The sequence below is a fragment of the Lontra canadensis genome, unplaced genomic scaffold, assembly GCF_010015895.1.
Source record: "Lontra canadensis isolate GAN:19392208 unplaced genomic scaffold, GSC_riverotter_1.0 scaffold59, whole genome shotgun sequence".
Lineage (NCBI taxonomy): Eukaryota > Metazoa > Chordata > Mammalia > Carnivora > Mustelidae > Lontra > Lontra canadensis.
In genome coordinates, this window is record NW_022631053.1 from 3,945,870 (window position 1) to 3,971,326 (window position 25,457).

Here is a 25,457-nt window from a genome sequence, read left to right on the forward strand (position 1 = left end):
TCTAATGACAAATCCTTATGGAAAAGCAAAAAACGCTATGGAGAACTCACCACCAGGCATTACGTGGCCCACATCCTGGACTGTCAGTGCTGAATTTTTATCTTCAGTATTGACCCGTATTACCCCATAGCTCAATCCATTCATTGAGAGAATAGCTCTTCCTGGCAAAGGGGCCCCTGGAACTCCAGGCCTGAAAACAAAATAAACTCATCAAACTTGTCAAATTACATATTATCAAGATAAAAGTACAAATATGTAAGAAAGCAAATTTCCTCTAGCTACCACACATCAAAAAATCCTTCTTTTCTCTGCCAAAAACATGTCAAATTAACCAACATCACATGTACAAAGCACAGGCCACATTCATTCAGGCAGAAAAAGTAAATTTTAAACCCAATATTAAGAATATATTGACTTGGGTGTACTTTCCATACTTAAGCTGTAATCAAGAATAGTTTATTTGTAGTCTAAGATGATAACGAAGGAGTCCGAAGAGCAAAACAGCACAGAAAAAGAACTCACTCACAAACACGAGATGAGAATAAAGTAAATTTTCAGTTTACCAGCTACCCTCAGGGCAAGAGTGGGAAAAAAGTAAACGAGATGCTTCAAACTGCTTTTCCAAGTCAGTTTCACTTTTAGGCTGCTGAAGCAGAAATTAGCACCCCTTGTCACTGGCTGGTAAATACTGCACACCTGATCGGAGTTGTAACACACGTCAAGGGCACTGACATTCTGGACAATACCTGCGGATTGCAACAGTCATAGCTTCAGCAGAAGTAGCGCACGGACAGATGGCCTCGGGTTTCAGTCCATGGCTTTGGAATAGACTCAGGAAGGCATCACAGGACGACACAGACCCTAAGGAGTTGGAACAGATCAACTTGAAAGCTGAAATTGTGATTTTCATTACCGCGGAAAACTGGTAAAGAGTGGAGAGCAGACACATTTGCTTCTCATGAGAACTCTCACTGGACGTCATGAATTCCATATGGATATTTCACTGTGCCTGTGAGATGGTGGATACGTTTCAAGGACAAATAAATGCTCATCCAGCCCACAAAATAGGTCACTGACACTATTCAAAGTCACAATTTGGGATAGGGTTGCTCCTATCAAACGGCCCGATAGATAGCAGGGATGCACTGCAGCCCACAGGCAGCTCGTTTGGAAGAGAGCAACTCTTCCCAAAGTAACTAGTTTAACTAGTATAGTGCTAATATTCTCTTCATTGTGTTATTCTCCAATCTGTTTCTTATTAAGGTCAACCCCACACCTGTATTTATACCAAGATGACTACTATACCACTGTGACTACTGACAGAAATCCATTTATGGCAAAGAACACACTTTCTAATGCTTTACCTGATTCTACTTGGAGTGTTGGTGCTTGTAGGGCAAAGCAGGTAACATGGTAAGATCTCTAAAAGCTTTCCCAAAGTCCTCTGATTTGTTCATAGCAGGAATGTACATAAAGTCCTGACACCTGGTCATACCAGGTCACCATCTTATCTCTCCTTGGAGTCACATGATAGAAAAAGGATATAAATGAGTGAGCGAGAAGGGGTCTTTTTGAAAGCTTATAGGAGATGTGGTGTATCTATTCAGTGGAATGTTATATGGCAATGAAAAGGAACAAAGCACGAACACATGTTACAACACAGATGAATCTTGAAAACATGCTACATGAAAGAAGCCAACCGCAAAAGACCACATGTAGTAGGACTGCATTTATATGAAATGTCCAGAGCAGATAAATCAGTAGAGACAGAAGGCAGATGAGCAGCTGCCTAGGGCTAGGGGACAGAGAGGGAGAAATGGGGAGTGAGTGCTGACGGATATGGGAACTTAGTTCACGGCGATAGGTGCATAACTGTGCATATTCTGAAACCACTGAACTGTACACTTTATTATTTATTTTAAAAAATATTTTATTTATTTATTTATTTATTTATTTGACAGCGATCACACGTAGGCAGAGAGGCAGGCAGAGAGAGAGGGGGAAGCAGGTGCCCTGCAGAGCAGAGAACCCGATGTGGGGCTCGATCCCAGGACCTTGGAATCATGACCTGAGCTGAAGGCAGAGGCTTAATCCGCTGAGCCACCCAGGCGCCCCATATTATTTATTTTTTAAAGATTTTACTTATTTATGTGACAGAGAAAGAGAGATCACAAGCAGGCAGAGAGGCAGGCAGAGAGAGAGGGGGAAGCAGGCTCCCTGCTAAGCAGAGAGCCTGAGGCGGGGCTCGATCCCAAGACCCTGAGACCATAAACTGAGCCGAAGGCAGAGGCTTAACCCAATGAGCCACCTAGGCACCCCCAAACTGTACACTTTAAATGGATGAGTTTTACGGTATGTGAATTACATTTCCATGCAGATGTTAAAAAAAAAAAGAGAAACTTATAGAAAGGGGGCAAAAACCTCAACCTACCAAAGGAAAGGATATTCCCAGACCCACACTCTAGAAATACTCACAGGGATTAGCTCCATCAGTTACAATTAACATTCGGAGGGAACTCAAGCTCACATCTCTTTGGTCCCGATGTGCCATCATAGCCCAGTGCAAGTCTCGACATTTTACCAAAGCTACCTTGGCTATAAATTCAAAAGGGATAAAGTTAACACACACGTATGTGCTCAAATTGGTATATATTTAATATACTACCATAAAAACACTTTTACTTATTTTAGGGATCATGATTCTCACTTACAGAAAATATAAAAGGCTTCAAAGAGATGGTGCCAGGTGCACTGAAGCACTAACAGCTGACAGGACACACAGTTATTTTGTTTACTGGGACCTGTGGGCAGGCCACATAGCTCAGCAAAGGCAGTTTTAAACACTGAAGCACCCAATGAATCTAATTCAGGGCTCAGATTTAAGCAAATTCATCTCAACTCTTAAGAAAGGACGTCGAGTGAGGTGAGACAGCCAACACACCTGATTTTAGAGTGACTGAATTCTAAAACCTGTCAAGCCACCAAGGCATAGAATTATGTCTCTAGAAGAGCAATTTGAAAATCCCTGAAATCTTAGTTCAAACAGGCACATAATTAAAGCTCATATGCTATGTGTAATTACCTTTGTGGGCATGTACTCTTTGGACCCAAGAGAGAGGGCAAGTCTTCATAACAGAGTAGGGTACGCTAATTGTATGCATCTTATTCATTACATTCTGAAAAGCAAAGAAAGAGAAAAAGTAATCAATACCCAATACATACTGAGCATTTTAAAACTGAACAGATTCTTTTAAATGATTTTAATCATACAAATAATACATGCTCTTTGAAAAAAAAAAATCTGAAATATTAACTCTAAGGTTAAAGTCTCCTTTGCTACCTATCCTCAAACTTGGTTCCCTCCTCTCCTCCTCAGAGATAATCGGTTATGAATCTGGCATTTATCACCCCCAGTCCTTTTTCTAAATATTTACAAACATATTTGTCCCCATAGAAAGATTAAATGTATTTATTTTTTATCTTTTTTTTTAATTAAATGTATTTTTAACATAAAAGGCATCATATCATCATATGTTGGCAGCTTGCTTTTTTTCATTTAAATTGCTTTAGGGTTAAATCTATGCACATCAGTCTAAGAGAGCGACAGAATTCGTTTTGAACTGCTGCATACTATGCCACAGTATGACTATATCACAAATTATTTAGGCCACTTCCCTGTTATTGACAACATTTTTGCTATTCTAGACAATGTTTCAAGGGACATGTTTATACTTACTTCCTGGCGCGTATGTGCAAGTGTTTGTCTATAGTAGACACAGAAAAGTAGTACAGCTGGGTCATAGGATATGTGCTTTAAAAATTCTACAGACACTGCCAAACTGCCCTCTAACCCACGAGGCACTTTCATCACCCGCATGCTCATCACACACCACAAAGAGGTGGGTATTACAAAGCAAGAAATCGGAGTTTCCTTGATTCTTAGAGGAGGCCCTCCTCAGACTTATTATGTGTTGCAGAACATTTTACAGCTGAGTGAGCTGACAGGGTCATGCAATTTGTGTCTCTCCTGAGCCCCAACCACACATACCCAGGACTCCCTGTCCCCAAAGAGATCCAGCGCACAGAATAACTAAGTCTTGGTATTTAGACTGGCCATTTTATTTACCACCTAAGTGGCCCCTCAAGAAGATATCATTGTAAACCTCCCTCCCCCAGTTTCTAGCTATGGTGACAAATTTTTGGATTTCAAGGACAAAATGGTGTTAATACCAATTCTTTAAACATGTCCCTATCTTGCTCTTTGTATCACAAAGAGAAAATTTCCTCTAACTCCTCGAAAGGGTGTTCTAACCTCTGATCAAAAAAACAAAATGGGAGGGGCTTCAGAAATGAGCTAGAAAGTACGTACACTTAAGGAAGAGGCTCTTATTACTTTCAGGTGTCCTGGGTGAAAGGGGATCCTCCTTCTCTTCCCCCAGGCTTCCTGTCTATTCTTTGTCAGATCCCTGCAATGTGCAGGGAAGCCGGACGAGATGTTCTCCTGAAGGTCCTTTGCAACTCTCAGATCCTTTATCTCTCAGCATGCTATATACATGGTAGCTTTTCCCACTTCAATGGCCCTCTCAACTTCCACCCCCAAAATATCTCTATTAATGGCTAAATCTTACCCATTTCTCAAAGTCCAACTCAACTGTCACTCTTTTAGAAAATGGTGATGCTAGAGCTGGGAAGAACTCCCCTTGGCTTAATTCCCACAACGTGTTACCTGCTCCTCTATTACAGAAGCAGCCTGTTACTCTAGAGCCTTGTTACTCTATTAATTGTTGCATTGAGTCATCCAATATATTTCACCCAATGGAAAGATCAGATGTCATTAAGCACAGTTGCCATGTTCTAAATACATTTATGTAATCTTTTCTTCAGAAAAGAGAAGAGGTAAATCTCAAACATACTTTTGTTAATCATAAATATAGTCATTTGCAGAAAAGTGGGACTATGATGGTTGATGTTTTAAAAAATGTTGATCTTAAGTTCTCCCACAAACTGCTGTGTGAAAGGTATACCCAACCACACACTGAAGAAAAAACAGAATTACATTCTCCTTGAAAAAAAGTTACCATTTGTATTATAAATCCTTCTAGAAAATGTTACTGATCTCTAGGGAGCTTAAATTTCAAACAAGCACAGTGAGATGCTTTGATTAGATAGCACACACACTGACCTAAATTATAAGCACAATTTACACTGAAGGCCATAATTTTTTTTTTTAAAGATTTTATTTATTTATTTGACAGAGAGAGAGATCACAAGTAGGCAGAGCAGCAGGCAGAGAGAGAGGGGGAAGCGGGCTCCCCGCTGAGCAGAGAGCCCGATGCGGGGCTCGATCCCAGGACCCTGAGATCATAACCTGAGCCAAAATCAGAGGCTTAACCCACTGAGCCACCCAGGTGCCCCTGAAGCCATAATTCTGAGGAGCTTACCGCAAACATGCCATGCCACAACCCGGCATCCTTCTTAAAGTCCAAAACATTTACTACTGTCTCCCCTAAAATTAAAAAAAAAAGGAAAAACAAAAGGAAATCATCTTTAGTGTTAATCAGCAAAATTGTCTCACCTGTCTCTATTAAACAACTGATTTAATACTTCTGAAGAAATCACTAAAAGCTCTCACAGTCTTTTAATTACTTGAGGGACCCCCTCAAACTGGTGAGGGGACTGAACACTGGTCATGGAAAAAATAATGAGTTTGAAATTCCTTATGATGTAGGCACTGTCTTCCAAGAGATAATATTTTTTTCCTAATTATATAGAGAACACATGATTATTTTAGAAACTTTTCAAGTTTCATAAATACGTGTAAAAAAATTTACTTCCCAGAAAAAATTTAAAAGTTGGTATGTGTGTGTAATATCTATATTACAAACACACACACACACACACACACACACACAAGGATAATTCTATCTAGACAGATACCTACCATAATAAAATTGGCATACTGCTCTCTATCTAAATTGTTTCCATTTAATGATATATTGAAACAATTTCCCTCTATCTTTAATATTCAAGAACAGGAGTCTTAATGCCTCAGGGAATAACACACTACTTGAGCACATTATAATTTAATCAATCTCTATTTTCTGACATTTTGATTGCTTCCATTATACATACATATATACATTTTACCAAACAAGAATGCTGCTCTCTAATGAACATGTATTCACTTGTTTCATCTTATGAAAGGAGAATTAAAAAGGTAGTATTATAAAGAACATTCTAAGGCAAACAGTCATTACACTAGGATCAACATATCTAAAGTTCAACAATACAGAATAGGTTTTTGTATTTTAATTTGTGCCTTTTGGTAGTCAGATTTCTTTGACTCTGACTCCAATGTACAGCTGACGTCAACTCCACATACACAGGAAGACAGGGATATCCAACATTCTGCAGCTAGTAAACACATGGTTTTAATTTGTTTTCTATTTCTACACTCTAGAAATCATGCTTTACATATCTGGTTTGCCCAGAATTTTAGTTCCTTTAAATTATAGCATATTTGTGAAAAAGAAGAAAGCAAAAGCAAGCCAAGAATGTGTCTTAGAGCATTTCACTCTGAATTTGGTCATTAACTGGAAATGAGTCGTTGAGCACTCCGCTCATGGTCACATATATCTGAGGCTCACAATAAGGGCAGTCACGGGATAAAGTCTGACCTTCAGAATAATTGCAGGCCTGGGACAGAGCTTGGCAGTGAGACAACATTGCAAGGCGGGACACTGTAACTCCCATTACACTCCCTTCTTTGCTTGTTTTATACTAGAAAAAAAACACAAAAAACAACAGCATAAGAAAACACAATAAAATGGGTTATTTCAGATCACAAACCAGAATTCAAGTATGAAACCCAGATAAGCCATGGTAATGGGCTGAATTTAATATATTTCATATGAATATCTGAGGCTATACACTAGAGCCCCAAACTCTAATCATGCAAAGACAGGACTGAGGAATGATGAAGCTTGACAAAAGTATGTGTGAAAAATTCTTAAAAGTTTAATTAGTCATCAGTGTGAAGTGGCTGCTAAAGAAGCTGCACAAATAAGGGACTAGAGTTGCGCTAACAGAAGCATCAGGTCTACGCAGCAAGCAGGGCGCTGCAGAGTGAAAGGTGGGGAAGATGCGGCTCCTGTCAGAAGCTCCCACACTGGGAGGGGGAGACCTAGAAATGGCCTATTCGCTCTTACAAATCAATCGACTCTCATTTTGCCTTTTACCTCAATGCTCATCCTAGTTACTTTTTACCCAGATCAGCAACTTCTGTCTGTTAAATCAAAAGGATATATGACATAGTTGATTTTATCCTGCATTTTCGAAATATTTGATACGTCCCTCCTTGACACTCTCTCCTTCCTTGGCTTTGTGGTACTCTTCTCTCCTATTCATAATCTCTCCCGCTTTCTCCCTGTTCCATTTCCTCTGCCCATCCCTTAAATGTTGGCATTTCCTGAAAATTCTGTTCTGCTTTCCTTTTCACTTCATTCCATCGGGGTGCCACTCGCCTGATGGCTCCCAATTCTCAATCTCCAACCCAGTCCTCCTTCCAGATACCTAGACTTATATAGTCAATTGTTGCCCTTGAATGACCTGTAGTCCTGTGAAACCCAATGTATCCACCACAGTATTCCTCATCCCCACCCTGTACCCATGAACTCTTCTTGCTTTATTTTCTTAATAAAGGATGCCATCATCCACCCTGTCACTGAAGTCAGAAACCTGAGAGTCTTCCTTGCTTCCTCCCTCTCCAGAATCAGGCCCCAAATCCTGCCTCTTCTACTTCCTTCCTGTCTCAATTCCACCCTCTTTCCTCTATCCTCATCTCACCCTGAGCTTGGGCTTACCCAGATAACTGTAAAAAAGCTGAACTCCCTGTTTACCTTCTTAACCCAACCAAACCAGATACATCTTTTAACAACATATTTATTCTTGTCAAACTCTTCTCACAACCTTTTAATAGCTCCCTATGACTCCTAGGGTACATTAAACTTATTAGAAACGTCCTGCAGGTAATAAGAGGGTCCTAAGTGAAAACTGCAAGTTAATTCAGAATAGCCAAAGCCCAGAAATGTGGAGGGCAGTAGTTCTACATGAGGTCAGAGATCCAACCAGGGGCCTCAAAATGAAGTGCCCTTCGCTTTTTTGGAAGACCCAGTAAAGAAGCCTGCAAAGGAGCGGTCGGTGAGGCAGGAGAACTGATGGAGTGGCCTGGGAAGCCAGTGAACAGAGGTAAGAAGGTTGGCGTGATGAACTATGTCCTCACTGAGAGACAATATGGACTGAGAACTGGTGGCTAAATTTTAATTCCCTGTTTACTTGTCTGTCATTTAAACATACTCCAATCTCTTCCATCTTTCAAGCCACCCAACACAAACACATCACCTCTCAGAGCTACTGCCCACTGTCTTCCCTTTTATAGCCAGTTATTACTGCAGGGCTCAAGGCTGGGTGGATTTTTTTCCTCCAACTTTTCTCTTTTCCTGGATTTATCGTTAATTTCACCAACAGGTGGTGAGCATTTACTAACATGCCTCCAGCATGATGCAGAGTCATCAACGGCACAGCTTTTAAAGTGAAACAGATGGGAGTGTGAAGTCCCAGCTCTGTCATTTTCGAGTTATATGGACTTTGTACTTCAACTTGAGTTCATTTAAGTCTTAGTCTCCTCGTCTCTCACGCAAATCTGGTAACAGCCCCACATGCACAGAGTACTTGTGGGGACTGACTGAGATCATGCTTTGGAAGCAGCTCTCAGCCTGGCGCCTGCTACACAGGAGGACTTACTCCCTCAAATGGCATGTTGTCGATCACTTGAGGTCCTACGCTGACCCTCAATACCAAACCCTCTAGCCGTTTGTTTCTTCTTGTTCTTTACCTTCATCTGTTAAGTTTGTTCTTTTTAAGCCCAGGGGTTTGCCTTCCTTGTTTCTCTATTCTCTCGCTTCCCACTCCCCTACCTCCCCAAAAGCAAAGCTGTATCTCTGCCAGTTGATCATTTCTTAAAGCCTTGTACATCTCCAGGTCTTGTTTAACTTTCTTCCATGACAAGGATCAAATTATTATTATTATTATTAAATTGGCTGCCTTTCTCTTGAATGGGTATTTACATTAAAAACAGTTAGAAGGCCCACTACAAGGATTTTACAAGCCAGAAGATGAAACTCTAACAAAGCAGGAGGCTTTTCTAAAATTAAAACTGCAAAAGGTTAGTTTTAAATTTTGTAAGATGGCAACTGAAGCCATAGGAAGCCAGAATGTATGTTCCAGCCCCAGGACTTACCTCAATGTATGCTGGTTCTGTACCAGCAGGAGAGATGTGGGGCTGCCAGTCTTTCGGTGGCTTTGAAAGGTACTTGGAATCTGTTACAACCCACTTGAGCCGGGGCCAACCTAAATCAAACCCAAAATAAAAATTGAATTGCCTAAGCTATAAGGGAAGGAGTTCACACTGAACTGGTTGTTTTAAGTATCCAGAGACCAAATCAAGGTCATTGTAAAATCAGTAAAAGACTGTATTTTTTATTAGTTTTTAGTGATACACCACCAGACAATTATACCTTCTTTCAAAAGCACAATCGTTCCACATGCTATGTTTCAGGCCTTGACATTTCCTCAACAATTGGGAGGTCCATTTGGCAGTGGAAGTCCACTGCGGTCAGTGGTCTTTCCTCTGTCTCTACATGTAGCATTTAGCTTTGATGAACAGAGTGGTAGCTTTTTCCAACCATCAGCATAAAGGTTAAGGTTTTGGGCTACGGAATCAGACAGATTTGGGTTCAAATCACTGCTCTGTCATTTATAGCTATGACTTTGGGCAAGTTACTTAACCTCTCTGTGTCTCCGTTTCCTCACCTGTAAAATGGGGAGAATAATGGTACCTACTTCTTAAGAATGTGAGAATTACATAAGAAAATAGATGTTAGGTACTTAGCTATTATTAAATTAAAACACTAATTAAAGTATAAGCTTTAATTTTTAACTGATAATTCAAGTATAAATATTACTAACCTTTAAACTGTACAATTTCTCCATTCTGGGTTTTTGGCAGCCCCTTTAGACAAACTTCACTGGTGAGAGCTAAGGCAATACCACAGCTTCCTAGCAAGAAGCCAATCTGCTGCCCTCCAGCATCCTGTGGAGGAAAGATAATGAGCACGGTAGGGGAGTGAACGTGAGCACACCCGTGCCCCAGCCCTAACACTGAGCAATGCTCTGGCACTTGTGTGATAACACTCATGGAACCCCACTGACACCTGGCAATTGTCAAAATCCAATGACAATATGTTCTTCCAAACAATTTCTACAATACAATGACTTCCTGAGTACGAATCAAATATTCTACTAATCTGACATTGCTAATGATGAATCCTACCAGCCAATGGGACGATTTTATTGAAAAATCAGCAATGTTCCACTTTTAAATTAATTTCAGGCCAGTGAAATGGATGTGATGTGAACATGGTTAAGTTGTCTTGACCTAGCCATATCCCCAAATTCAAAAGCAAAGCAACCCAGGTCAGAAGAAAATAATGTAAATGGACATCCAAATGTCCAAATTTACAATGAAAGTGAATGGGTGGTTATACTCAAATCCATATATCCTTATTATTTTAAAGGAGGTAAGATTTAAGCCTTATGACCACACAAGAGAAAACAACAAACAACATAGTCTAAAGTATTTCTATTAAAACATCACCTTGACAGTATCATTATGAAACCACACAAACACAGCCAACTTAATAATTTAAGAACAACCCTATGATTTCCTGACTAAAGACACTGTACCCCATCGACCAGAGTTTCAGGGATGCTATCAACTTGTTTTTTTTATTCCTTTCCAAAAATAACCGTTTTCTTGTAAATCCACAGTCTCTACCATATTTGTCTTTATCATGATCCCTCAATAATAAACTGCAGGAGAAAAGTAGGGTCAGAGAGCTCACAGAGAAATCTTTTTGGTTTAACTTAAAAATTTGAGACATATGCTGCATGGGCTAATGTGTCAGTAAAGTAAAATCTTATTCCCCAGGGTAGTAATATCCTGTCTCTGTATCATTCTCCAACTTCAGGGAAATCGCCGGTTGAATGATATAAAGGAAATCCCTTCACAAAAGGTCTCACCTGTTATAAATGTGGATCATCTATAGTCTCAAGGAAGTAACAGGGATCCTCTTTATAAATGGTAATTGTTGAAAAGTAAGGTACGCCCAGGTGATTTTTAAATTTTATCCATAAAAATTCTAACTTAGTTGAAAGAATACTATTTTCCTAAAACTTATAAATAAATAATAATAACTATTATTTGTCTACAAGTCTCATGGTTTTAGCAAGTGAAGCTGAGTACTTAAGAAAATGATCACGCTGTTTCTAATGTCATGAAGGGTCAATCGATCCAAGAACCAGATTCCCACCATGTCACATCAGGCTACATTCCTCTTAAATTCAGCAATGTTACCTTTCTGGTAAGAGGTACCTCTATAGGCACTGGAATCACTTCTGCCAGGAGACATCCATAAAAAGCCACCATAAACATGACTGGATCATTGTTGGGGTAAACCAGGGCTACCTATAATGCATAATGACATTCAATAACAGAGGAATAAAACCAGACTAATACTTTCAATGTCATTCTCTAAGATAAACATTTATATATAACATGTCTCATGAACACAATAAAACTATGTAATAGCTTAAATTAAATTAAGTTACTGAGAAAGATGCACACGTCTAAAAGGATCTCTACCATCCCCATGATTATACTAGACACGTTTTGGAAACTATAATGCAATTCATCATCATCATAAGAAAAATTTTTCACTGAATTCTATTGGTGATTGAGCAGTTAACAACTCACCTTAAGTAGTAAGTTAATTACTTGTGAAACCTAAGGCATTTACTTTAATGCAGGACTAAAGTAATAAAATAAATGTAATGGGTCTCTCTAGATAGGCCAGCATATTCGAGAATAGCCCTTACAACTCTCAGAGAACTCATAACTCGATTGCCACTATAGCACCAACACAAGGTTTCTTATTCTTTTATGAGTTCACTGCATTAATCTTTACTCACTTAACCAGCAACACAAGTACTCTAGCATGAAGGCACAGGTAATGGGTGCAAGTAATACTAGCACAAGCCATCACAGATAAAACATTAATTCATCTACAAAAGATAAACAGTGGAACCCATGTACTATGTTCAAAACTGTGATCTCACCTGTAATGCATCACAGGGATAACTGACCCTTCCTAATTTACTCCAGAAATGCAAAACCATTATCATTGCGGAGCTTGTTACTTGGCTTAGATGTTTATAGATTAACATGTGAAAATTAATTATGTCACCAGACTCTTATTTCCCCTTCTTTTACTTTCAAATTCTTTTTTTTTTTTTACTTTCAATTTTTTTTAACTCACTCCCAAGATAAGGTTAATCCTGAAGCTGCTAATTCTTTCTAGAGTTCTAAAAAATGTTAATTCCACAAAACATTTAAGACAACCTGTTTCCTTCCTGCACACAAGTGTCCATGGTGTTAGGAAGACACAAAAATTACCTTCTTAGGGTTCAGTGAGGACCAGGGAACCCTCATGTGTCACAGTTCTAAGTAGAAGCCACCCTTTAGGTGCCCTTTGTCACAGTGCAAAAGTATTTTTAAAAGGCTAGTCCAGGAGGTTCTATATCATGAGCCTAGTAAAAAGAAGTCTGTTGTATAGGTGCTTCATTCTACGAATACCAAATAGAAAGTAACATTTGATGGTAAGAAGTCATTGTATTTTCTTAGAAAAAGTCATATTAGGAAAAAACTCTTCAAAAAGTTAGAAAAAAATTTTGCTTAATGTCACCTTCAATTAAAGAAGAAATTAAATGATGTCATTTTGTTTCTTTATAGAACATGGGTGTCCCTCTCTTTCCATATAAAAACACAGAAAAAGTTTTGAAAAATGTTTATGGGGTAATTTGTAATGAAAAAAAAAATCAGAGTCAACTTTATTGCTATTTTTGTTGTCTGGTTATTGGAATATTTATTTCCAGAAAGAGTTAGGTTCCTCTTTCTTTGTGTTAGCACAAGAATTTACTGAGTAGCAGCTACAGAAAGGGACATGTGAATTTCCTTTAATTTATGAATACAAGAATTATCACCTGGCACTGAGCTAACCTGGGTTGGAACCAAACCATTTTCATTTTTTAAGACTAAGAGTTACATAAATTGTGCTGTTATGCATTAAAAATCCAGAATGCGCATATTAGAAAACAATGAACCATCACCTCCCTAAAACCAAAAAACCAATTACCCTGTCTCCAGGTTTTAATACAGGTTCATTTTTGGTCCCCAGTTTATTAAGCAGTGTGTAGGCCAACTTTAAACTTCTGCTCCACAACTTTCCTGGAAAAAGAAAAGAATCATATAGAAAAAAACCACAGGCCTACCTCAGTGAGGCAGCATTCAGTTCATAAGCACATTTAGTAAGACAGTGGCCCTTCCAAATGACTCATTAGACAAGCGTCACCCTCCGCCCGCCGACATACAGAGCCCCACCCCCACCAAAAAATGCTTTATATTCACATGAGTTTCAAAAGCCAGTCCTGTTTCCAAACAAAAAGAAAACACTACCAGATGGCTTATTTTGGTATAGATAATATTTCAAATTCTTTTGTGAAGTAATCTGAGTATCTTTTTTTTTTAAAGATTTTATTTATTTGACAGAGATCACAAGCAGGCAGAGAAGCAGGCAGAGAGAGAGGAGGAAGCAGGTTCCCCGCTGAGCAGAGAGCCTGATGTGGGGCTCGATCCCGGAACCCCGAGATCATGACCTGAGCCAAAGGCAGAGGGCTCAACCCACTGAGCCACCCAGGCGCCCCTAATCTGAGTATCTTTAGAGAGCTGATCACATTTAAAGGGAGGACAACAATTTTTTTAACAGGGCTGAAAATCAGAAGACTACTCTGCTCTAAGCTTCTTCTGAAGAACAACTTACATATATGGCATCAGATAGTTGAGGTAAACTGCAAAGCAAAAGTATGACTCAAACAATTAAGTATTTTTTTTTTTTTAATTTACTTATCAGAGAGAGAGAGAGAGAGGGAGAGAGAGCGAGCACAGGCAGACAGAATGGCAGGCAGAGGAAGAGGGAGAAGCAGGCTCCCTGCCGAGCAAGGAGCCCGATGTGGGACTCAATCCCAGAACACTGGGATCATGACCTGAGCCGAAGGCAGCTGCTTAACCAACTGAGCCACCCAGGTGTCCCTCAAACAATTAAGTATTCCACGCTACTGTACTTCAGTGAAAACAATATGGAAGTGAAGACAATATGGAAATTAGGTGAAACGTGGATATATTCATAGATGTTAAAAAACATGTAAAGATTTGGTCAGCTAACTGCTTTAAGGGTTACATGGATGAAATTAATATATAAGCTCTGAAATGAATTCTAAAAGCCACTTTTTTGGGGAAAAAAGTTTATCTTCCCTTCTTCCTTCCCCCTCCGTCTGAATACCCTTAGAAATTCTTATCTTAGACAATGTAGAAAGTGAAAAAGGAATCAATGTTATTCTGAATAAATATGTCAGTTTTACGCATAACTCATTCCGAGGGGCAGCTAGAGTTTTAAACTCACATCAAACTGTCCAGTTCTTTAAATAAAAACTTTTTTTTTTCCCTAAAATTATTCTGTATCTAGGTCTATGGACAATGTGGTTCAATTCTGGAGGGAAAAAGGAATATGTCTGAATAAACTAGAACAAAATCTCACAGCCCAGGTTGAATCCATCCTTCTTGTTGTTAAAAATTGAAAAACAGGGGCACCTGGGTGACTCAATTGCTTGTGTCTGTCTTCGGCTCAGGTCATCATCTCAGTCAGGGTCCTGGGATCCCTGCTCAGTGGAGAGTCTACTTCTCCTCTCCTGTTCCTCTTCCCCTCCTGCCCCCACCCCTGCTTGAGCTCTCCCTCTCAAATAAATAAATAAAATCTTTAAAAAAATTAAAAATTGAGGGACGCCTGGGTGGCTCGGTTGGTTAAGCAGCTGCCTTCGGCTCAGGTCATGATCCCAGCGTCCTGGGATCGAGTCCCACATCGGGTTCCTTGCTCTGCAGGGAGCCTGCTTCTCCCTCTGCCTCTGCCTGTGCTCGCTCTCTCTCTCTCTCTCTCATAAATAAATAAAATCTTAAAAAAAAAATTAAAAATTGAAAAATAAAGTTATTTTAGAGGAATTTTTAAAAGAAAAATAAGTTACTTTTAAAAGTTCTTTAAAAAAGAAAAATCAAACTTCAGCTGGGGTATAAAACTAAGTGGAAAAATATCAGTTCTTTGGGGGTTTGTTTGTTTTAAATATTTTTTTATTTGTCAGAGAGAGAGAGAGAGAGAGCGCGCAAGCGCGTACAAGCAGGGGGAGCAGCACACAGAGGCAGAAGCAGGCTCCCTGCTGAGTGAGGAGCCGGATGCAGAACTCGGATCCCAGGAACCCGCGATCACAACCTGAGCCGAAGGCAGATGCTTAACCGAATGAGCCACCCAAGTGTCCCTAATTCTTTGCTCACTGTAGAATTTTGTGCCTGTTCTAGCAAGAGTAGAATGAAATGGCTAAGATCTAAAAAGGAATCAGTTTCAATTTTTAGATAAAACTATTGGATTTTGGGGGGCAACTGGGTGGCTCAGTCAGTTAAGTGTCTGCCTTCAGCTCAGGTCATGATCTCAGAGTCCTGGGATGGAGCCCCACATCGGGCTGAGCAGGGAACCTGCTTCTTCCTCTTCTCCCAGCTTGTGCTCTCTCTCACTATCTCTCTCAACTAAATACATAAAATATATTTTTTTTAAAGGCATTTCTTTAAACACAAAAACAAACAACAATTCTGCCATATACTCTGCCCAAACGTCTTCCCCAAATCCCCTTCAAATATTAAATCATCAGTGGGTCTACAAAGCCTCTTTCTTTTTTCTGCTCTTTTAAATATTAGCTGCTTTGCAAATATTTAGCAAATGAAAATATTTGACAACAGCTCTACTTGACAACAGCTCTACTCAGAACTCAAGATCCTATTAAAATAATTTTTAAAAAATCTGTTGGAACACAATGACCAGCAACCACTAAATATCAAGATGAAAATACCACCCTGATAATCCGCAGAACTATTAGGAGAAGAGGGAGCTGGGGCTCTTACAAACTCACCGTATGTGAGGGTGTAAACCGGTTTCCCCGTCACGTCCAGGGCAGTCAGACAGGGGCATTTCGCTTGCGTGGTACCCCAGCGCTGCAGGGCCGACTCAAGAGCAGGAGGCCAGTTACAGATGACTCCTAATGGCTCCCCCTTGACAGGGGTCATCTGCCGTCCCTCAGGCTTAGGCTGGTTGGGGTCTGGCTGAGGTACTGTACCAAAAAAAACCCCCAGGGGTTATAAAAATATCTGAAATATATACAAAGAAGTAACAACTCACACAACTTAGGTCTCTAATCTCAAATATATTTCCCTTTTCATCTTTACTTGGTTTAAACTCTGAGGAAAGAAATTATATTGCTAGAAATGGCAATCCACAAACTGGGGCTGAATTCACCTTCCCACATAACAGTGAAATCACATTTAATATATTTTATGTAATAAACAAATCTGGACTCTTAACAAAGCAAATCACTGAACGTACAGAAAAGCACAGAACACACATTCCTTTTTAGCCTTTTTATAATTTTACTCAACTGGTTTTTATTTTATTTATTTATTTATTTTTAAGATTTTATTTATTTATTTGACAGACAGAGATCACAAGTAACCAGAGAGGCAGGCAGAGAAAGAGAGAGAAGAGGAAGCAGGCTCCCTGTGGAGCAGACAGCCCAATGTGGGGCTCGATCCCAGGACACTAGGATCATGACCTGAGCTGAAGGCAGAGGCTTTAACCCACTGAGCCACCCAGGCGCCCTCAACTGGTTTTTAAATCTTTAAATCCTTCTAATCCAGAAGTCTCTGATGTTAGAGAGCCAGGTTCCACTGCACTGGGTTATATTTAATGAGAAAGCATTAAGCTTTGAGTCAGAAAACCCAAATTTACATTAACGTTTTACCAGTGTGACCTCAGGCAACTTGAGTCACTTGAACCTCATTTTTCCTCATCTGTAAAATGGGGATAGTAACACTTAGACCACAGGGTCATTATTACACTTGATTTTAGCCAAAAGGCCGAGACGGGATCACAAGGTTATTATTAAACTCAAACAGATAATGAGCATGGATGACAGTGTTCCAGGTCTCTGAACCTTTGTACACATCTTATCTGGCCAATCCCTTTGCTCTGGGTACACCTGCACTCATCCTTGTCAGGATGCAGCTCAAACAGCATGTTCCCTGGGCAGTCATCCCCAGTCATTCCTTCCTTAGTGCTCCCCCACTGTGTGGTAGTCTACCCATATAAAAGCACTGAGGATCCTCAAAGGCTTCTTTTACTGTGTAAGCTTTTCTCCCCTTAAGCCTGACACCTTCTTGAAAGAAGGCTCGGTTCTTTGTCTTCTTATTGCCTATGGTACCTATTACATAATGGTAGTTCAGTGATGTTAACCAAACTGAGTTTGGGGGAATGAAAGTGCTAGATTATTAACATGGTCATTCCAGAAACTGGAGGTGAATAGTATTTCATATTTTTTCATATAAATAAAAGTCCTCCCAATTTTTCTAATGAACAAATATTATTCAAATAATAAAAAGCAAAAAAATTCTACTTTTTTAAAGATAATTTACAAATGGAACAAAGTTATTTACTACCAATGATATGCACAGGATTTGATAAACACTGAAGAAATAAATGCTGTACATATCATTCTTTGAGCAAACATTTATTGTTTCTAATAAGTGGTAGATGCAAGGCGCACAGAATCTGTGCCCTCACGAGGTATCTGGAGTGTAAGGGGGACAGACACACATACTCAGAACTAAGTAGACAAACATGAGCAGTACATGACTAGAGACATTATAGGGAGGGCAGAAGGAGGCCACATCCCTTGCTTAGAGCACTCAGACCCCCACGTGAACTGAGTCTTAGAGGAAGGGTAAGAATTAGCCAGGTGAGTGGGAGATAGGAGAAGAGGCACAGAAAGGAAAAGAAACAGAATAAACGGCAGGTATTAGATGGATAAATGAAATGAGAAATAAATTTTATTTTAAAGCCCAACTTAATGACAGACGTGGAAAATTTACTTAAAACGTTTGTTTTGTTTTTTTAAGATTTTATTTATTTATTTGACAGAGAGAGAGAGATCACAAGTAGGCAGAGAGGCAGACAGAGAGAGGGGGAAGCAGGCTCCCCGCTGAGCAGAGAGCCCGATGTGGGGCCCGATCCCAGGACCCTGGGATCATGACCCGAGCTGAAGGCAGAGGCTTTAACCCACTGAGCCACCCAGGCGCCCCTACTTAAAATGTTTTGATTCTTTTTTTCTAATAACATAAAACTAATGAAATGGTTTCACTTCCCAATTCACCACCCGAGGTAAATAATGTTTCAGTTGCCTTTCTGCTTTGTATAGTCCCAGACTCTAAACCACCATATGAATTAAAAAAATAAACATGGGGGATTCTAAATAGTTTTGTTTTTATGGACAGGCTGTATCTATGGTAGGCATAGTCTTCTGGTCATAAAAGTGTGTTTATTGGGACGCCTGGGTGGCTCAGTTGGTTGGACGACTGCCTTCAGCTCAGGTCATGATCCCGGAATCCCGGGATCGAGTCCCACATCGGGCTCCCAGCTCCATGGGGAGTCTGCTTCTCCCTCTGACCTTCTCCTCGCTCATGCTCTCTCTCACTGTCTCGCTCTCAAATAAATAAATAAAATCTTTAAAAAAAAAAAAGTGTGTTTATTATTGCCATCTACTAGGCCTCAATGCAGACCCTGGGGGACACTCTTTCAAAGTTTGCAAAGACATGAGGATATTTTTCTTTTCCTATTTAAATAAGCAATTTAAAAAAGCAAATGTTGCCTATTTATAATTAGTGGAAAGCTGTTAGTGCTATTCTGCGAATAAAAATTGTTCAAGTATGATTCCTTTTAAACCGTGATCTTCATTTGCCTGGTTAGTACACAGTACTAGAAATACTGGGGAGGCTATTACTGGTATGAGCCTCTTGAATATCAATATACGTAGGAAGACATCCATAGTTCAATTAATTTAGTGACTCCTGAAGGAACATAAAGTCCTCTTAACCTCATATTTCAGGTTGCTTGTTGGTTCTGGCTGCATAAAGTGGGCTAAGACCAGATATAGCCTATTAATGTGCCTAGTTCCGTTAACATGTCCAAAGTGATCAAGCCTACTATGTTAGTCTCAGGATGTAAAAATGAACTACAAGCTACCAAGGCTCGGTTCTTTTGACAAAACATTTTGTTAGGTAGATCTGTTCGTCATCCAGCTTCAACAATTATCAAATGGCCACCTTCATTTCATCTATATTCCTACTCATCTGCTCCCAATTCTTCCTATTAAATCCTAGACATCACATGACTTCATCCATAAATATCTGTTAAATTATTAAATAAAGAAAGCACTATTACCACTTCCTCTACGAAACTTTCCGTAACCACAGGGGTGGGACTGATTTCTGCCCTTCTCCCAGCTGTTGTATTACTTGATACATAATTATTGGTTAAACTATGCTTTCATGTGTATATATTTTAGTACCAGTCTAATGTGTAAACAGTATGTAGGAGTGGTTGTATTTTCATAAATCTCTGAAAACCTTTCACCATCTACCATACTATCCTGTAGAAAGCAGACATATGTATGACTGACTCATTCAACAAAAGGATTATATCAAAAAAGACTGGGCTGGGGTGCCTGGGTGGCTCAGTTGTTAAGCGGCTGCCTTAGGCTCAGGTCGTGGTCCCAGGGTCCTGGGATCGAGCCCTGCATCGAGCTCCCTGCTTGGGGAGAAGCCTGCTTCTCCCTCTTGTGTTCCCTCTCTCATTATGTTTCTCTCTGTCAAATAATAAAATCTTAATTAAAAAAAAAAAAAAACTGGGCAAGTTTGCGGGGGGTGTTAAGGAGAGACTTTATTTGAAAGGGTTAAGGCAAAGTGGGAAGGAGGGGAAGGACTGCTACAATAGGGAGAACTCGGGGCGCTTAGGTGGCTCAGTCGTTAAGCATCTGGCTTCGGCTCAGGTCATGATCCGGGATCAAGCCCCGCATCAGGCTCCCTGATCAGCAGGAAGCCTGCTTCTCTCTCTCCCACTTACCCTGCTTGTGTTCTCTCCCTCACTGTGTCTCTCTCTGCCAAATGAATAAATAAAATCTTAAAAAAAAAAAAAATAGGGAGAACTCTCTGACAGTAAGTCCTGCAAGTGCCTCCGACTGGGCAAATTTTTGAGGCCAAATCTGACATGCGTATTCTAGGATAATGCAAAATGTAAACAATTTTAAAAATTTTGTATTATGCCTCCATCAGAAAGGATGAATACCCAACTTTTGTATCAACATGGACGGGACTGGAAGAGATTATGCTGAGTGAAATAAGTCAAGCAGAGAGTCAATTATCATATGGTTTCACTTATTTGTGGAGCATAAAAAATAGCATGGAGGACATGGGGAGTTAGGAGAAGGGAGTTGGGGAAAATTGGAAGGGAAGGTGAATAATGAGAGACTATGACTCTGAAAAACAATCTGAAGGGTTTGAAGAGGTGGCGGGGTGAGAGGTTGGGGGAACCAGGTGGTGGGTATTAGAGAGGGCATGGATTGCATGGAGCACTGGGTGTGGTACAAAAACAATGAATACTGTTATGCTGAAAATAAATTAAAAAAATGATTAAAAAAAATTTGTATTTAGGAAAGTTCCTAACTTCAGAGAGCGTATTTTCCAAGGATAGTTCTATGCTTCCATAGTTATCTCTGCCTTTCTCTTCCCCTTCCTCCCTCTTTCTTTTATGCCTGAGATCTGAAATATAAATGATCTTTAGGGAAAGAGGAGCAGAGAACTACAAATTCTTTCAACAAAAATGCTGCCTTGTTCACCTTTAAATCCTATGGTACCTGGCAGGTAGTAATTGCCTAAGACATGTCTGTTGAAGGAATATATATCTTTGGTATTATTAGTACTACCTTCCACAATTTCTTCGGAGTCATCCACAAAAAATTCTTTCAAGGGAGGTCTTTTGGGTCGTTTCAGAGTGTTGAGAAGCTGCTGAATTTTAGTGGATACTCTGCTACTGACAGGAACACCTAGAAGGGAAAAAACAGTAAGTTACAATTCCACTGATTTTAGGGCTATCTCAGCTTCTCAATCCACTTAGGTGTTTTTATTTCTAATGACATTTGGCTTGGGCCCAAAGTCTTACTCTATTTCAACTGGGCCAAATACATATAAATATGTATGTGACAGGTTTTACGACAACACAGAACAAATATGGTGCTATTATCGACACCTGCTTCCAGATTTCATCTAATCCTCCTCTTGCCTTATAGCATTCTCCCCCCCCACCACTCATTTTTTGTTCAGAGTATCTTTTGACAATGCAGACTGTCTGAACAAGTAACAGTGCTGCCACGGGGCAGGCTGTTGAAAAGAAGGGGCTCCAGAGGCCATGCAGACTGTGTTAGCGGGCCAGCTGTTGGGGAGTTCTGCTCGACCACTCAGGCACTGCTACCAGGATGTGAATTTTTTCAGTTTAACTAATATTCCCTATTTAGCTGCCCATAAGAACTCCCTACCATCAGCTGTATCCATAAGGCTGGACCTGTTGGATCCTTTGTGCATGCCTTTAACTATCCCCGAGGGGGGCAGATCAATATTTGCTGGGCGCATTGAGGAAGATGATGAAGAAGAAGAGGTAGTTGTAGTGACATCAGGGGGAGCAGAGAAATTCTCTAAGAGGGGAAAAAACAAAATTTAGAATTATATTACATTAGCAATAAAAAGAATCTTCAAACTTTTGTTGTTTCTTAACAAGAAAAAACTACATAAACAGGGCATCAACTGTTAGAAAATAACCTTTGATATCAAATTCTAGGAAGGTATAATGAGAGAACAAGAGGTTAAGGAAGGGCATATCAAAATTACTATTTTCAAAAACTTGAATAGTTTTAGTAAAAGCAAATCACATATCAAATATTCCTGAAAAACATTCTTTCCTACACAGACAGACTAGTAGAAATTCAATATTAATAATCAGAATAAGATTGTGAGCAACTTCAAAATGAAAACAAAGTTAGTATGGTTGTAATGCTACTAATATTCTAGTCTCAGTCATTTCTTCATGTTTATGTTGGCTTATGTATGTTTCTTCTTTCCCTGAACATGGAAGGAGTGTCTTGGGCCTGGGACTGGCCCTGAGATTACTCAGGTTTCCAGGAAAGAAAACCAGATAAAGCCCACTTCCAATTTTTATAAAGTAACCCACAAAAACCTCGGATCTATTTGACAGACAAGGTTCTTCCCTTGATTGAAGCATGATTAAATAATGTTATTGTACTCTGCTTCAGGTAGGGATTCTTAATATTGAGAAACTGAATGACATAAGTTGGAGGAGAGCCATTCAACAGGGATGTGTTACAAAAAATTTAGGAAAACATCTGGAGAAGAAAAGGAAAATTAGAGGAATAAAATATATGATTCACAAGAGTAACAACAAGCCACTCAAAACTATAAAAAAGACAAAAAAGCATTATATAAACAATTTCTAAAATAAATCTGGGGGTAAGGTCTCTATGCCCCAAGAGTCTGTTATTACTAATAGTTTTTAAAGTTGCAAATATACTAGCACAATATGTTCATTCCAGCAGTTTTTATAATAGCAGAAAATTGGATACTACCTAAATGTCCAAAACAGGGGAATGACTAAATAAACCAAGGCAGGGCCATATAATGGCATACTTTGAAACCATAAAAATATAGTATAATTCTATATTAATGACATAAAAGATGTTTGTGATACAGTGCTAAGAAAAGCAGGTTATGAACACTATGTTTAGTACAATTTCATTTTTGTAAAAACAAGATCAAAACCCTACATATTCAATATGCAAAAAAAAAAAGTCTAGGAAGATACACATTGAAGTGTTACCCATGGGAAGTGGCTTTATAGATGACTTTATCATTATCTGTATCTTCACATTTTTCTATTGGGAAGACGAATTGCTTCTGTTAGAGCAAACATCCAAAAGGCAATACTGTTAGATAAAATGGTTTCTGCGAGTACCTGAACAAAAAACTTCAGAGACTAGTAGAAGCAAGAGAAAAAAATATCGGGTCAGATGAAATCATCTTAGGAACAAAAATCCAGACAGTTAACTGGGTATTAGGACAATGTTTTTAACCCACTGAGCCACCCAGGCGCCCCTAGGACAATGTTTTTAGTAAGTGAAATTGCTCTCTTTTAGACAAATGGGGAAATAAAACCTGATCCGGCCATGGCTCTGCTACTTGTCCTTCCTAAGAGAAGAGATGATGAGCATGAGCACCTGTAGTGTGCAGGTTCAGTGAATTACAGGACAGGGCCAAGAGTGCAAGACAAGGCACCAGCTGTTGGCACTTAGTCTGTTAATGTGGGCGATCATACCCTCCAGGTGGCTATATTATTCCTTACTAATTACAGGCCTGAATTACAAATTTTCCTTTCAGCAATCAATTAATAGATTAAAGATATATATAGATAGATAGATAGATATATAGATAGATATATAGAATAGAGAAGTCACTGATATGAAACTTAAGACACCACAGACACATGATGTTCAAATACATTACTTAGTGTGATATGTACCAATTTAGCAGAAGCAGAGATCTGAGCTGTCTTTACCTGCAGATGTCACAAACTCTTTAAAAAACACACACGAAAACATAAAGGCAGAGCAAAGCAAAAGCTGCACTCCATACAGGAGCATTGGCAGCGGGTAGCAGCTCACAGAGTACCCACATCCTCAGCCTGCACGCCCCAGTTGTAGCAATAACACAGCAGCAAGGACAATAAATCCAGTCTTTAAGCTAAAGACAAAGGGCTTCACTAGTATTGTCTTTGTGCAGAATTTGTTCAGGTTTTTTGGGATTTTGTTTGAGAAAACACAGGTAGCAATACTGGGAAAATATAAGATGTTACGTATTTTAATACCTTTTAATGGAATATTTTAATGGAATATTCTCCAACAGGGATAAACTCTCACTAAGACTGGTGTTATATCTTGCAGCTTGAGTATTGCTGATGGAAATAGCTATGGCTTCAGGTGGGCAACACTATGCACCAATAATGCAGATGATACCTATCATTCCAAATGTACTGCTGGTGTTTCCTTCTTTGCCCCATTAACTGTTATGTTCTTTCTGATTTTCTTAGGCCATTCTAAAAACCTAGTACAAATCATAAACTACTTCCTGAAGGCTGGGAGCCAAATGGAACATAATTTGAGCTTCTTGGGTAGATCCAGCTCCTACCTATTCGAGTATTGGCAAATACATCAGCTAGAGACCCACTGGTTCCTTTGACCTCTCCATGGGACAGCGTAGAAGATGCGGATGAAGAAGTGGACGATCCCTGAATTGAACGGTTGATCCAGGACTCAGCATTCTGTAAGCTCTGTTGCAAGGCAGCAGAGAGCGCAGCTTGGCGTCTCAGAGAGCCCTCATCCTCAGAGGCCGAAGACGTGTCTGTGTGGAATTAGAAAAAAAGAAGTTCTCGATCCTGCCTAGAACAGAGACCTTTCAGTTCGTGCTCATTGATCACACATTCAATTCTGACACCAGCAAAATATTTGCATTCTTTTTTTTTTTTTTCCAGAGAGACAGAGAGATTGGGTGGGGGGGACAATGGGGGAAACAGAATCCTAAGCAGGCTCCATGCCCAGCATGGAGCCCGATGTGGGGCTTGATATCACAACCCTGAGATCATGACCTGAGCCAAAATGAAGAGTGGGATGCTTAACCAACTAAGCCACCCAGGTGTCCCTATTTACATTCTTAAGGTAGATTAGTATGTAAAGTTTCTCAAGAATCTCAAGGAAAAGTCTATGGACCAGAACCTGCAAAAATAAAACAGCCTAAATCTATAAGTAATTTTAAGTTCTTAAAAAATCCTTTATAGAATATTTAAACTTCATTCACTCCTTTTCTGTTTTGAACTTAATCAGGTTCTAAATTCTTCTGGCTTATCTACTTATATTCAAGTAATACTCAAGTGCTTATATAGCTTCCTCAACCTCTTAATTAGAGAACCTTGTGATAGGTTGCTATACTGATTCTGACAAGTACTTTTTAATTAGTGTCTATTCAAAAGGAAATGATCTTGATAGGGCGCTATAAAAACTTACTTTTGTTAACAACGACTTAAGTGTCAAACAGTGAGTTAGGTGCTGGGGAACTAGAAATGGAATTAGAAACAGTGCTTAGCCTGGAGGCATTCACGGTTCTGTGGAAAAGTGGTCACTCAGCACACATAAGCTTTTCAAACATGACAGGAGACAACCCTGATCTGTATTGCTCTCCTTAA

General features: G+C 39.5%; 1 protein-coding gene across 4 annotated transcripts in view; it reads right to left on the reverse strand.

Moving 5' to 3' along the window:
* Positions 1–25,457, reverse strand: part of DIP2B (disco interacting protein 2 homolog B) — a 224,108-nt gene that overhangs the window by 44,039 nt on the left and 154,612 nt on the right. For 2 of the 4 annotated variants that reach the window (XM_032876808.1, XM_032876811.1), the window contains exons 5-18: positions 24,407–24,619; positions 21,691–21,846; positions 21,082–21,201; positions 16,183–16,380; positions 13,311–13,402; positions 11,474–11,584; positions 10,027–10,150; positions 9,299–9,408; positions 6,678–6,780; positions 5,442–5,506; positions 3,083–3,176; positions 2,476–2,595; positions 747–861; positions 51–190 (exon numbers count right to left, since the gene is read on the reverse strand). In XM_032876808.1, coding sequence (XP_032732699.1) covers positions 51–190; positions 747–861; positions 2,476–2,595; positions 3,083–3,176; positions 5,442–5,506; positions 6,678–6,780; positions 9,299–9,408; positions 10,027–10,150; positions 11,474–11,584; positions 13,311–13,402; positions 16,183–16,380; positions 21,082–21,201; positions 21,691–21,846; positions 24,407–24,619 — 1,761 coding nt within the window. The remainder of the gene's footprint in view (positions 1–50; positions 191–746; positions 862–2,475; positions 2,596–3,082; positions 3,177–5,441; positions 5,507–6,677; positions 6,781–9,298; positions 9,409–10,026; positions 10,151–11,473; positions 11,585–13,310; positions 13,403–16,182; positions 16,381–21,081; positions 21,202–21,690; positions 21,847–24,406; positions 24,620–25,457) is intronic. The other 2 variants (XM_032876809.1, XM_032876810.1) reach the window with 2 other exon arrangements.